The sequence below is a fragment of the Malaclemys terrapin genome, chromosome 8 (assembly GCF_027887155.1).
Source record: "Malaclemys terrapin pileata isolate rMalTer1 chromosome 8, rMalTer1.hap1, whole genome shotgun sequence".
In the NCBI taxonomy this organism is placed as follows: Eukaryota; Metazoa; Chordata; order Testudines; family Emydidae; genus Malaclemys; species Malaclemys terrapin.
The window spans coordinates 461,678-475,846 of record NC_071512.1 but is presented as its reverse complement, the minus strand read 5'-3'; the positions used below and the strand labels follow the sequence as shown (position 1 = coordinate 475,846).

General features: G+C 51.1%; 1 protein-coding gene across 1 annotated transcript; it reads left to right on the top strand.

Moving 5' to 3' along the window:
- The first annotated feature begins 19 nt into the window (after positions 1-19).
- Positions 20-12,093, top strand: KIF20A (kinesin family member 20A). Its single transcript, XM_054038675.1, has 19 exons — positions 20-110; positions 593-772; positions 2,817-2,906; positions 3,101-3,220; positions 3,508-3,646; positions 3,731-3,918; positions 3,999-4,143; positions 4,931-5,131; positions 5,496-5,607; positions 5,744-5,815; positions 6,451-6,594; positions 6,682-6,847; positions 7,128-7,292; positions 8,135-8,274; positions 8,402-8,504; positions 9,536-9,737; positions 10,264-10,355; positions 10,684-10,821; positions 11,527-12,093. Exons 2-19 carry the CDS (start codon positions 611-613, stop codon positions 11,845-11,847), a joined length of 2,700 nt encoding a protein of 899 aa, XP_053894650.1. The 5' UTR covers positions 20-110; positions 593-610; the 3' UTR covers positions 11,848-12,093.
- Positions 12,094-14,169: the final 2,076 nt, after the last annotated feature.

Here is a 14,169-nt window from a genome sequence, read left to right as displayed (position 1 = left end):
CCCCGTCCCAGTCTGTGATTGGCGGTAGGGCTGCTCGCGCTCTGATTGGTTAAGCGGGCAGACCGCGAGGTTTGAACAAGCAGCAGGACAGAGTTGCCACCGAATCTAAAGTGAGTGAGGGGCGCGCGCGGGGGGGTCAGGGTCTGGGCCGGAGGGAACGGGGGGGTCGGGCTGGGCCGGAGGGAGCGGGGGGGGGGTCAGGGACTGGGCCGCAGGTGGCGAGGGGGTGGGGGCTGGAGGGAACGTGTATGTGTGTGGGGGGGCGTCGGGCTGGGCCGATGTGGGCGGGGGGGAGGGGCTGGAGGGGTGGTCAGCGGCTGGCGGGGGCCTGGGCGGGGGTGTAGGGGCTGGAGGGAGCGTGTGGGGGAGGGGGTGGGGCGGGGGAGAGGGGCTGGAGGGAGCGTAGGGGGGTGGTCAGCGGCTGGGGGGGCCTGGGCCGGTGTGGGCGGGGGTGTAGGGGCTGGAGGGAGCGTGTGGGGGGAGGGGGCGGGGCTGGGCCGGAGGGGGCGGGTCAGAGTCTTGGGGTGGGGCCTGGGCGGGAGGGTCAGGGAATTGCAGTGAAGCTGATCTTATCTGTGCCCCTTCATGGTAGGAGCCACCTGTGGGTACCATGGCCCAGGGACTCCTCTCCCCACAGGGGCTGTTCTCTGATGAGGAGGTCACAGCCTCGCCCCTGCTCGAATCCACAGCGGCGGAGTTTGGGTCCGGCCTGCGCAAAGATTTGCTATCTGATTTCTCTGCTATTTCCCCAAGCCTGGGGGGATCCCAGCAGGTGAGTGGGTTGTAGAAAGGCGGAGTGTTGTTAAGGCTGCTAAACTTGCTTAATGCTTTTGTTTTTGGAGCTTTGATGTTCTCACCACTAGCAGGGAGCATAGCCTGCTAATTTAGCAGACCTCCATGGTTCTTGTAGAGAAAGACCACAGGCGCAGTTCTCTGATAAAGACACTTTTCCAGGTTTATTGCCCTTAGTGCACAGTTCTAATGACTTGCACAGGTACATTAACACAAGTGCCCCGTGTCACAGGGTGACTTAGTCAGCAGTGAGAATTTTTGCTTCTCCCTTGGCCACACAAAGAATTAAGACAAGGTACCCTGACATTTATAGACTGAGACAAACAACTTATGTGCCACCTTGCGTGCTTTATGATGTTTATTATCTCCCGTTGTTCCTGATAGTTTTTAAAAAACTTTCTTATATATTGTTGTCAAACCATCTTTTTAGTACTAGATTGGGATGTACATGTACTAGCTTTTTGAAATGTATTTACATAAATATTTAGTGCCCAGTACTTCTTAAAAATGTCTGTTTTAGCAATCCTAGCAGCAACTTTGCCAAGTTTATGTATTGGGCAGTAAACTTGTAAGCATTTGCTTTAACACTGCTTGAATGGCCTGACTTTTGTTTACAGCCTTTGGTTCCAGCCTCAGCAGGCCTAGTGCTCTGGGCTCTCTTTCTCTAGTTCATGGGTCAGAGATCTGACCTACTGATGACTCACTTGTGGATGGGGCTACACATTGAGCTTTGGCTTGTTTTCTGCACCAACGGGTTAAAATACCAGCCCTACAGAGGGGGACCCAATCCAGGGGTCAGAGCTGGAGTCGTAGTCCAGAAACCAAGCCAGGGGTTTTTTAACCTTTATGATGAAAGTGTTCCCAATTAATAAATATTAAATGACTAAGATAAGGGTGTAATCAAACCCAACTCAGTTTTCAGGTTCAAGCCTCTCAGTTGGTTACCAAAAACTTATTTAATGGAGGACCACTAAGTGACACTTTGAATTATGCAGCCAAAGTTTGCTTAATTAATTTTTCTTTTTAACAAACAGGCATGCAATTACCACGTATACTAATGATACTGTTTTACTCTCACTTAAAGATAGAATGGTGAACCAATGCGTGATCAGTCCACTAACAGTGAAGTACAGCCTTATAAACCTGGAACCTAACAGTACCATTTTGATAACTGGGGCTCCTTGCAATTTAGCAAGGCTACTCCTTTTATACTGTAATAGTAATTAGTATTAAACAGCTCTTTACCATAATTCTATTTCTATTATCTTCTTATTGGCTTTTTTTTATTACACATTATTTAAATTAACATCTGCACCAATGTCCTTCCCATACTATCAATTAAATAGCATTTTAATAAATTCATAATTCTCAAAAACCTTATAACCAAAACATAACCCTGGGTCATACACTTGCTAACTTTTATTTTCCCCTAACTGTTTGTCTCCAGTTTACTTCTAGCTTTCTCACAGTAGCAACTTCAGTTTCTCATACTCCTCTACACTTATGCCAAAAACCTAACTTCTACTTATTTCTTCATCTAAACCGTCCTACAGGCCAGAGCCAGAATAAGAGTCCAGGGATCAAACAAGAGTCAGATCTGATACACCCACCAGTCAGGAAGTCCTTCAGTTGCTCAGTCAACTTCCTGTGCCTCCTTCTGGCTTAAATAGTATGGTCTGGCCACAGGGGCCATCATTGTCCCCAATCAGGATCCATGTGGGTGGTGCCTCTGGTGGGGTGAGAGTTGTGCTAGTCCCTCACTTCCAGTCCTGCTGGATGAGCTGCCAAGTGGCTGCCTGGGGACCCAGTGGATATGCCTGAGCAAGTTGATTTTTTTGAGCTTCTGGGGCACTTGAGGCTGATGCTGGAGCAGGTACCAGTAAAGTGCCCAGAAGCTTCTGAGGCCTGGGTCCTATGAGCTACCTGTGCCGCATGCTGTGGTTCCCATTGGTGCACTGAATTTGACAGAACTTTCTGGTATGTCCACTGTGGCTGATGTTTCTAATCTGTGTGGGGTTCTGCAGGCTGCATCTGAGGACAATAATGGGAAAGTGAAGGTGTATCTGAGAGTTCGGCCCCTGAAGCCATCTGAGCTGGAGAAACAGGAAGATCAGGTGAGAGCCTGGGGCCAAGGAGGAGCTGCATGTGGCAAATACACAAATCCATTTCCCCAACCTACCGGGAACAGGGTGGTGGTTCTGCAAGTGGAGGATTCCATAACCTCATGCCGTGTCTGTGTGGTGATGGACTGGGGGGAGATTTCTCTTCTGAGCCACTGTGATGATGGAGTTTTATTTGTACCCCTCAGGGCTGCGTCTGTATTGAGAATTCAGAGACCCTCCTTCTGAGAGCGCCCCAGGACTCTTTCACCATGCGGAGCACTGCACGGGGGGTAGGCCAGGCAGTGCATAAATTTACCTTCTCTCAGGTAGGTGCTCAGGCCCAGATCATGCAACCCGCCTTGGAGGGGTTTGTTTCTCTTTCTTTAAAGAACCATGTAACTATAAATGTACTGGATCAAGCATAACTGGCAGCCTGTGCTGAGAAAAGACTGGGACTGGAATAGCTGACAGGGCTGTGTGTCAGGCTTGAAGGGTATTGGCAAAGAGGAAGGAAGGGAAGGGCAGCCCTGGAATAGCAGTGGGTGCTGCAGCCAAGGGAGGGAAGCCATTATGTGGTGTCATTCTTGCTCCCCTGTGGCATTTGTGGTTGCAGATCTTTGGGGCGGAGGTGGGGCAGAAGGCATTCTTTGATGAAACGATGGGCGAAGTGCTGAAGGATGTACTCCATGGGCAGAACTGGCTGGTTTACACCTATGGCATCACCAACTCTGGGAAGACACACACCATCCAGGGTAAGAGGAGCCCTTGCTGTGCAGTCACGGGTTGATGATGTCTGCCTGTATGTGTGCTCAGCTTGCTGCTGCTCTCTCCTCCAGGGAGCAGCAAAGATGGTGGGATCCTGCCTCGCTCCCTAGCTGTCATCTTTAATAGCGTAGGGGATCGGCTCTACCAGGCTATGGATCTGAAGCCCTCGCTTTCCAGTGAGGTGACCTGGCTGGACAGCAAACAGGTGCATCAGGAGGAGACCAAGAAGCTGGCCCTGCTGTGCGGGGGGCTGCGGGAGGTGAGCATCCCGTCTGGGTCTCAGGGCAGGTCCGAGAGCATGCTGGTTGTGTCTGACTCACACTGTCCATGGTTTTCCAGGAGGAAGTGCTGACTCCACTGAAGAGGAGCCACAGTGCCGAGTCCCAGCTCCAGGCTGCCACGAGTGTCAGTTTTGACAGTGGGTTTGGTGGCCTCTCTTCTACCAGCCAGTTTGCCAACCAGTCGAGCAGCAGCCAGCTGGAAGGTATGTCTAGCGCCCTGCTGTCCTGTGCCACCCATTCCTGGATTAGGGGAGGAGTGGATTTTGCACCCTTGTTATTGGATAGTTGCAGTGTGGGAGGGGCAGTACGGCTTCTGCATTCTCTGGGGCTCCCTGTTTCTTTGGGGGGAAGCTCTGTGTTTGGGGAATTTTGGGCTGTGAATACCTCTCTTCTCTGTTCTGTACGTTGCCCACCTGTGTCATCCTGGGGCAACGATCAACATGAAAGAAATAGACAAGCCCCTCCCACAAGGGGATACCCACCTGAGCAGCTGAGTGTTCCACTACACCTAGCTGGCCAATGGCTTGGGCTCTGTCAGGCTACCAAGGAAGTAGGCTCTGGAGCTGAGGGGCCCCACTGAAAGCATTTGTCCCCTAGACTGGGAAACCTAGGGACAGTCAGCTGATCTCATCTGATAGACTTGAACACAAGGAGAGTAGGGAGTCTTAGGTAGCCAGGACCAAAGCCATAGAGGGATCCAGTATAGAAGGTTGTGTGCCCAGCCGTTTCTCCAGATCAGAGACAGGCATGTAGGAAGTTCTTGACAAGAGAAAGATGTGCGAGCTAAGGGGATACCTAGCATATCCTGGCGTGAAGTCCATGTTGAGGGTGGGGAGTCCCAGGCAGGGCATATGGAGTGCATTTGGGGCTGGGGTAAAGAGTTTCTGTTGGGCGAGGGGTGTCTGCAGCCTCTCCCAGTCCCAAGCTATTCAGCTGGGACATGCTGGGCCCTGCTGCAATCATTACCATCCTTTTTACCTCTCCCTCCAGAGCTGGGTCCTCGCTGGGCTGACCCAGACCGCATCTTGCTCCTCACCCCAGGGGATGTGCAGGTCTCCATCTGGGTCTCCTTCTTTGAGATTTACAATGAGCAGATCTATGACTTGCTGGAGATGCCTTTGCCTGGCCAGAACCGCAAAAGGCAGACGCTGCGGCTGTGCGAAGACCAGACTGGCAGCCCCTATGTGAAAGGTAGATCTACCCAGTCTCGCCCTGGGTTGGGCTCTGGGGACATCTAGGGAAGGGCCCTGCCAGCTCAAGTTTGGACTGAAGGAGCTGTAGCCTGAGGGGATGACAAAGCAGTAACTTGGGTGTGGAGGGTGTGATGTATGTGGAGAGGGGTACTAATGGGGAAGGGAGCGTGCTCTGTGGTATCTTATACCCAGTCAGCTGCTCCTCTCGGTTGGGCTGTCGAGTTAATGTTTCGTCCCCTCAGTGGAGAATGTTGGAGCTCAGACTGGCTCCTGGTAATGGAGCCTGGGCTGAGGTAAGTAGTTCCTCCCTGCTCTCTGTCACTGTCCCACTTGCCTGGCATGACCTGCGTCTGCTCTTTCAGATCTGAACTGGATCAATGTCCAAGATGCTGATGAGGCCTGGAAGCTCCTGAAACTGGGTCGGAAAAACCAGAGCTTTGCCTGCACCCACTTGAATGAGAACTCCAGCCGCAGGTCTGAGACAGGGAAGAGGATTGGTCTGGTGTGGTGGTGGTCTTATTCTGAGGCTGGGAGCTATGGGACTGGAGTGTTTTCCAGGAGCATTTGATGCATGTTCCTTTCACACTTCTTTTGTCCTTGCTCCCTGCAGTCACAGCATCTTCTCCATTCGTATCCTGCATTTACAGGGAAGCAGCAGTGAGATGCTCCCCAAAATCAGCGAGTGAGTCCTGCACTTCTTTGTATGGGGCAGGGAGGTTGGGGGCTCCTGTAGGCTCAGAGTTCTCGCATCTTTGCTGCTGTTAAGGATATCTGGGGTCTTCTGAAGGTCACTCGGTGGGGTTACTGGGAAGGAGCTCTTGTTCCCATTGCACAGCTTGAAGTTGACAATGGAGGGGACACAGGGGAACTGCTATGAGAGGTGTTGGAAAGCACCATCTGAGTCACCGGGACCCCACTGAATTGGTGTGAATATGGGTGTCTTGCTCCCATCTCCGGGGTGTGGGGTTCCCTGTGGTTGAGCTGCTGTTAATGGATTTGCCTACCAGCAACATAATTAACTACAAATGCGAGTTGGTTCTGTGCTTGGAAAGCAGCTGCCAGCTGGGGATCAGGGATTTCTGGCTGTCTTGGCCCCGCATCCGGATTTTGGTGGCAGTGTTGACTGGCCCAGTTTAATAGCCTCTAGGTTTGTGATGACAGCTGCCCAAGCAGCTTCTGCACCTACTCAAGGAGATTGGAAGACGGGCTTTTAAGGGGAGGGTTAGCTTAGAGCAGGGAGCATAGAATGTTTGGAGTGTGGGGTTGGGGCAGGGCCAATGGGACCAGATCACAGATATCTCCCTGGGCTTCCTTCAGGTTGTCCCTGTGTGACCTCGCTGGCTCAGAGCGCTGCAAGAACCAGAAAAGCGGGGACCGCATGAAGGAGGCAAATAATATCAACACCTCCCTGCACACACTCGGCCGCTGCATCGCTGCCCTCCGCCAGAACCAGCAGTCCAAGTGAGTGTGCACAGGAGACCGGGGGAAGAAGGGGATTCCCCAGGAGCTTGGCTGTTGGGCTTAGCAGGTTCTCCTCTCTCCCTGCAGGCTGAAGCAGAGTGTTGTTCCCTTCCGGGACAGCAAGCTGACCCGTGTGTTTCAAGGCTTCTTCACGGGGCGTGGGCGTTCCTGCATGATTGTCAACATTAACCAGTGTGCATCCACTTATGACGAGACCCTGCATGTGGCCAAGTTCTCGGCCATAGCCAGCCAGGTCAGTGCCTAGGGGCCAGGGTGCCCAGTAGTGCAGAAGTCGCTCTGGATCTTCCAAGAGCCTGAGGGTTAAGGTCCTATGGGAACAGGTTACTTCCTTTCACCTTTGGGGGCGTGGGGAGGGAAGCAATGTACCTGGTGGAGTACACTGCCTCCAGAGCATTCCTAGACCCTGCTAACCTGAAGAACAGGACAATGGCTGGGGAAAACAGTCGCCTATGGGCCACTCTGGTCCACAGTCCTTGTGAGGTCATAGCTGTGGACTTTTGTTTTCTCTTCAGCTTGTTCAAGCTCCTCCCACAAAGCTGGCACTGCCGTCTATCCAATCATTAATCAAGGAACACAGCAGGCGAGACAGTAGGAGTTTAGGGGCAGGCTCAAAGCAAGAAGTGGAGCCTGATGAAGAGAGCGAGGACGATGCAGAAGTGTCCATGTATGATAGGGAGGTGGGTGATGGTTTCTCTCTTACCCTGTGAAGCCACCCTGACCTGCAGGGATGAGTCTGTCTAACCCCCAGCCTGTGGGAGCAAGGAGGTGGGTCTGGGGCTCAGGCACTGTAAAATTGGGAACGGGAACTTTAATACCGTATACCTATCTCATAGAGCTGGAAGGGACCTTGAAAGGTCATTGAGTCCAGTCTCCTGCCTTCACAGCAGGGCCAAGCACCAACCCTGACAGATTTTATTTGCCCCAGATCCCTAAATGGCCCCCTCAAGGATTGAACTCACAACCCTGAATTTAGCAGGCCAATGCTCAAACAACTGAGCTATCCCTCCCCCCAGCTCCAGATGGTTGCTAGCACAACTATTGAATCAGTGAATACGGGAAGGTCAGAGAACCATTCATACTAAGCCTCAGGCTCTCTCAATGAACAAAGGACACTTGCATCTGTGTCTCAAATCAGCTTGGACATGACACGGTCCCATAAGTGGAGTATCTGCTGAAGGGGAAAGGGCAACACCTGACAGTGAAGGGCTACTGGAACTTGTGGAGTTGGCTTCATTTAACAATCTGACCATTGGGAAAAGGGTACTAAGCAGCAGATCCACTGACTCCAAGTGACGTGAAATTGGGAGGAATTGCAAATCCTAGTGAGGACAAATAATGCACAGTAAGAATGATACTCTGCCCTTCACAAAGCGGGGAGTGAACGGTAATTCAGTGGCAGAACCAAGATCAAGGGCCAGCCCAGTGAAATCTCTACTGTGCCAGGGAAACCTTTTCTATGCTTGGATTCCCTGATGCACAAGCATAAGTAGAAGGCTCACGTTTTGTGCCCTCCTTGCAGGATCTCCCGCGAGCAGTGGAGGTCCTGTGGGATCTGCTGGTGCAGGAGCGGCAGGACAGGCTGCACCTGGAAATGCGCCTCCGTGAGGAGCTCTGCAATGAGATGCTAGAGCAGCTGCAACAGAAGGAGCAATGGTGCAGGTACTGTCATACTGCAAGGGAAATGGGAACTCCTCCCTGCTAATCACCCCTCAACTCTGAGCCTCCCGTATACATCTCTGATCTGGTACACATGGCATCAATGTCACATTGTGCCTTCTCTCTGCAGCCAACACTTGGACACGCAGAAGGAGCTACTGGTGGAACTATATGAGGATAAGCTGAACAATCTGAAGGAGTCAATGACTGATTATTACCAGGAGAGGATTCAGGTATGTGTGTGTATGTGGGGGGAAATAGACCCACTATAGAGAAGGGGCATGAGGAAACCAGGCTTGGGAGCAGAGCCAGAGATGTGAGAAGAGCTTGTCTGAGCCCAGGAATCTTCTGCTGTGACTCTCAAACTAGCAAGGCTTTCCAGCCTCCCATTTGGTGCTTTTATGTGACTGCTCCAATTGTATCTTCTGCTCCTCCCTACAGGCCTTGGGCTCTGGCTAGAGCCCTCTAGTCCCCAGTTCCAACTTCTTGGCTGCTGGTTTACGTAGCACAGCGTCAAGGTCTGCTTGGGCCTAATTTTTGGGCCCAAACTGGACCGAAACTTAAGCAAGTTGAGTTACCATTGGACTGGACCCTGAACTGGAGTTGCATTCACCACTATCTCCTGCCCTGGAGTCAGTATGCTAGGAGCTGCTGTGCATGCTCTGTGAAGTGAGAGGCGCTGAGACTCCTTGGTACACTCGCTCCATAGCGCACGCAGCGCAGCAAGGGGGTCGCGGTGGGCAGGAGCAGAGCACACAGCTGTCACTGACCCACACTTGAGAGGGTCTAGTTGTTTACCCACCTGAACCAGACTTGATACTTGTCGTCAGGTCCCATTTGGTTGCAGGGCTCTAGCACAGCCACTGCTGGGCAAGGGCTCACAGGCAGCCAGTTGATGAAAACCAGCATCTTTGCTTCCTGTGAGCATGTTGCAAACACACCCTCCATTCTTAGTGTAAATTCTGGAGAAAATAGTAAAATTGACAGATTGTTAAGGAGTGGTAGATTTTTTCCCCCCACCTATTCTTATTGGTGATGGTGGGCAGCTACAGAACTGTTTGGCTTCATTCCATGGAGCAGGCAGGTGTTGGGGATATGCTGCAGACCCCTCTAAGGTGCAGACCTTTAAAATGCCCAGCTGGGAGTGTTTATTACAATTTAGTGAACTACAGCCCACATGCCACTTCGGCTTCCTCCTGGGGAAGTCTGGCACTCTTCCCAGTAAAGGGGCTTGGCTCTGAGCTAATCTGCCCTTCCTCCTCAGGAGCGGGATGAAAAGATTGAAGAACTGGAGGCTGCTCTGCAGGAGGCAAAGCTGCACTCAGAGGCCCTGGAGAGGACGCAGCAGGAGCAGCCCCTGCGCAGATCAAAACGAGTGGTAGCTTCATCCACTCTGCAGCAGGAGCTGCTGGAAGTTAAAGCCAAGCTGGAGCAGTGTCAATCAGAGCTGACCACTACTACTGCAGGTGTGGCATGGGTAGCTCCGAATTGGGCCTGGGCTCTCCTCAGAGCTCGGATTAGAAATGTGCTCAGGGCAGTGGGACTGGGAGTCTTGAGACCAGAGTTCTAGTCCCAGCTCTACCATGTGACCAACCACTTCACTTCTCTCTGCTGCTACTTCTCCACCACCCTTGATTGATTTAGATAAAGATGGCGTTTGGAGGCAGAGACTCTCCCTATATGTACATATAGTGCCTAGCATATTGGGGCCTCTCGACACTGCAAATAAGAGTTGGGGGCGGGGGGGTAGAGTTAAGAGAAGAAATTTCCCTCACCCAAATAAAAGGAGAAGCCAGGAGTATGAGGAGTCTCAAATGGAGCACTTCTAGATCTGAACTGCCTGACCTGTGCACTTCTAAAGTTTTGGTTCAGTGTACCTGTGGCTGCCTTCAGTTGTTTCACAGGGCCTTGGATTATACACAACCTAGATCTCTGTGCTGGGATATGTGCATGACATGTTCTTTTTTCCACTCTGCTCCTGGTTGTTTTCAGAGTTGCACAGGTACCAGAAGCTGCTGGAGCCACCTCCTTCTGCCAGACCCCTCACTGTGGATGTGGACAGGAAGCTGGAGGATGGACAAAAGGTAACTGCACCCCTGTGAGGATATAGGAACTCCTTTGGAGGGCTCTTACCAGTTCATAATGAGCACTGTTTATTTCACTATCACCTGTTTGGCTTCCATAAGGGTGTGGCTGAAACTAGTGTTCTGCTGGTAACATGCTCCTCTGGGGTGTGGGATGTATTGCCTCCCCAATTGTTCAGGGAGCTGCTGTACTGACCCCTGCTCCAGTGGGATCTTTGAGGGGTGAGATGTAGGTCAGGGCTGCTGTGGTATGGCTTTTCCTCGAGGACTGGGTATGTCCTGCTTTGCTAAGTCTCTTTCTTGGACTGAATTTCCCACCCTCCTGCAGAATGTGAAGCTGCTGCGGTCAGAGCTGCAAAGACTTGGGGAGTCCCTCCAGTCTGCAGAGAGAGCATGTTGTCACACCACAAGTGCAGGAAAACTTCGAGAAGCCCTCTGCACCTGTGATGACATCCTGGCTAGACAGGTAATGTGACAATTGCTCTTTGTGGGGACTGCATGGGATTTGGCCTAGGCACTTGAATGTCACCAAAAATGTGGCTGCTTAAATCTACGGAAATATACGTTTAGTGGGGGCAGGATGGGGAATAGAAAGGAATTCCATGTCCATTTCCCCCTTTTCTCAGTTGCTGGAGGGCAGATCAGGATAAAGAAAGCCATCAGTTAGTACTGTCCCTTATTAACTGGTTGCTCTACTAACTTATTTTTTTCATGGGATCTGTGTTTGAGCTGCTACATACCCAATCTGCTGAAAAAGTCCTCTGTTTTGTTCCCTAACCATACAATTTCCCCCTTGCAACTCAGCACAGTAATGGATAGCAACTGTTCCTAGTCCTTTTTATTTACTGGAGGCCCTGGCAAGAGCTAGCTATGGTAGAGGTCAACCTGAGGGCAGGGAGGGAAAGTCAGAGGGCAATTTAACTACAGCAGAATGTTGGCAGTGGGGTGGATTCAGCTTTCCCCAGCTGCACTGCCCTCTTGGGCCAACCCAGGGATTGTCAGCTTGCCAAACTAACTGCTGCATCAGGGCCAGCAGGAGCTGCTTGGCACTACCTACTTCTCTATAACTGTGAGTGGACTGTTCAACTTCTGGGTGCTTAACAGGGAGTTCCCATCAACTGTGATGGGACCATCAGTGTAGGAGTAAACATTGCTGGCTTCCCCCTCTCAGGACCAAACATTGGCAGAGTTGCAAAACAACATGATGTTGGTGAAGCTAGATCTGCGGAAGAAGGCAACCTGTATTGCGGAACAGTACCATACTGTGCAGAAGCTCCAGGCCCCTTCAACATCTACTTTAAAGAAACGCTTCTGTGCGAATAGGGAAAACCTGCAGCCAAGTCAGCCTCCTGGCAAGAAACCCTTCCTGCACGGCTTTCTGTCCCGCTCCCCCGCACATCCTCGGATGGCAGAGGGCAGCCCCTATAGCCGCATCCTGCGGGGCCGGCGATCACCAGCACTCAAGGCCTTGCCCTCTAGTAAAAAATATTAAGTGGGTGAGTTGACCCACCAGCGAGGAGTTACTGTCCCTGTCTGTGTGTATAAACTACCCTATTTAGTAATTCTTCACAGGCTTGTGCAAACACTGCATGTGACTCCCAAAGATGGTTTCAGGTAGTCAGGCCAGCTGCTACTCCAGTCTATATGGAACAGGGCCTCAGATCCAACCTGTAACATTACCTTGCCTCTCAACTTGTGTATTCTGTAACATAGGCTATGCATGACAATAAATATATAAACTTAGTGTTTTACTTGTGCAAAAATCTGCCTGCACTAAACCCAACCCTACGATCCTCCAGGAACATCACCTGTTTTAGCCTTTCTACAGCCATGTCAGCATAATGTACCTAAAGTAGATCTGAGCTGCTGCTGTCACCCTGTAGAGACAAGGCCAGGACATGAACCCTTCATCTATGTCTACAGTGGCATGAGGTGCCTCTGGCTGGCCTATGCCACCTGACTGGCTGAAAGTTTAGGGGCTAGTTAATTGCAGTGTCGATTTTCAAACTTGGGCAAGCTGTGGGACATTCCACCTACAGGATCCTAGAACCTAGGCCCAAACAGTGATACTGCAATTAAACAGGCCCTTAGCCAGAGCCACCTGTGGGCTTTTAAGTGCAGCATAGATATACCCTATCAGTCTTACATATGTAATTGAAATACCTTGCTTCACATCCAATGAGTACTTAGTTCTCAGATGCATTACCAGTTCTTTATTTTCACTTGGAATAAAGGGGGGCCCTCCTTTAAGTATTTTTGATGATGCCAGAGTGGGCTCTAACCCTCATGAATAGCTTTAGGCTCTCAAAATGAAATCATGACTAACACAGATATCCCCACTTTGCCTATAGGGCAACTCAGTATGAGTCAGGAGGAGATACCAGGAAGAATTTGAGGGGAGCAAGGAAAAGATCAGGACCTCACAGAGATCATTCCCCTTCATACACCCATTTCCCCCCCCCTCCCCCTCCACTATTTCTAGCTGTATCTGCCCTGGCCCTACCCCCTGGGGTATTCAGCTTTACTGCAGGAAGCCAGCTTCACCGACTGTACCAGGCTTAGGTCTCCCTCACCCATGAGGGAGGGATTCATCCTTCAGCTGCTCCTACTAGAGAGGAGAAAAAAAAAAAAAAAATCAGATCATAGATTACCAGGGACCATTGTGATTGTGTAGTCTGACCTGCATAACACAGCCCATAAAACTTCCCCAAAAATTCCCAGAGCATCTTTTAGGAAAAGGCAAACTGGAATATTCTATAAGAGTATCCAGTCCCCATCTGCAGTATCCTCATCTTCTCTTGATGAAGCAGCAAATGCACTTGTCTGTCACTGCAGCTGCATAAGGTTTTCCAGGACTTAAAGTACATGGTGGAAATCTTAACCATTCCCCTGAAAGCTCTTCAAGAAGAACTCCATAAGCTCTTAAACATATTGCATTCACTAAACAGCAGGGAGATTAGACATCCCAACAAACAAACGTCGGTCTACTGGAACCCACCAAATCCCTCTGCTATAGGCCTACTTTCATCTCAATTACTTCTAATACAGCAGACAGAAGGTAAAGTCCCCGTAAAGGGATTTGAACAGTTATTCTCATCCTGCAGCTGGCTCTCTTGTACAAGGAGTACAGGAAAGAACAAAACAGCAAAGTCACCCCAAGGGGAAAAATGCCCAAGAACTGGATCTTTTCAGCAAGCAATCACATCCTACTCTACATCTTGAGACATTGTCTAATTTTGTTGATCAGTTACCTGAGGAGCTGAAACAGTTTAAGGCCTGCTGATTGCTCAAACATCTCTGCAGGCTGCACTGGTCACATGAGACTGCAGGGCATACCAGGGCTACTGCAATGGGCAGGAGGAGGCGGTCATGGCTTCAGTCCTTTGGCTTGCTTACAGAGGTACAATCAAGGGATAGGCAAACCTTTTTGCCCAAGGGCCACATCGGGGTGGGGAAATTGTATGCAGGGCCATGAATGTAGGGCTGGGGCGCAGCAGAGGTTGCAGGAGGGGGCTCAGGGCAGGAGCTTGGGGGCAGGCTTTGGCCTGGTGCTGTTTACCTCAAGCAGCTCCGGGTTGGCAGCTGCGTGCAGCGGGGCTAAGGCAAGATCCCTGTCTGCCCTGACCCTGCGCCGCTCCCAGAAGTGGCCAACATGTGAAGCAGTGGCTGCTGGGGGTGGGGCGGGGCAGGCAGCTCCACCACATGCTGCCCTTGCCTGCAGGCACCACTCCTGAAGCTCCCATTGGCCTAAGCACCAGTTTTAGGTTCCATGGTGATGCAGTGCCATTGCATCAGTTAGGAGGTTAGGGGAGAT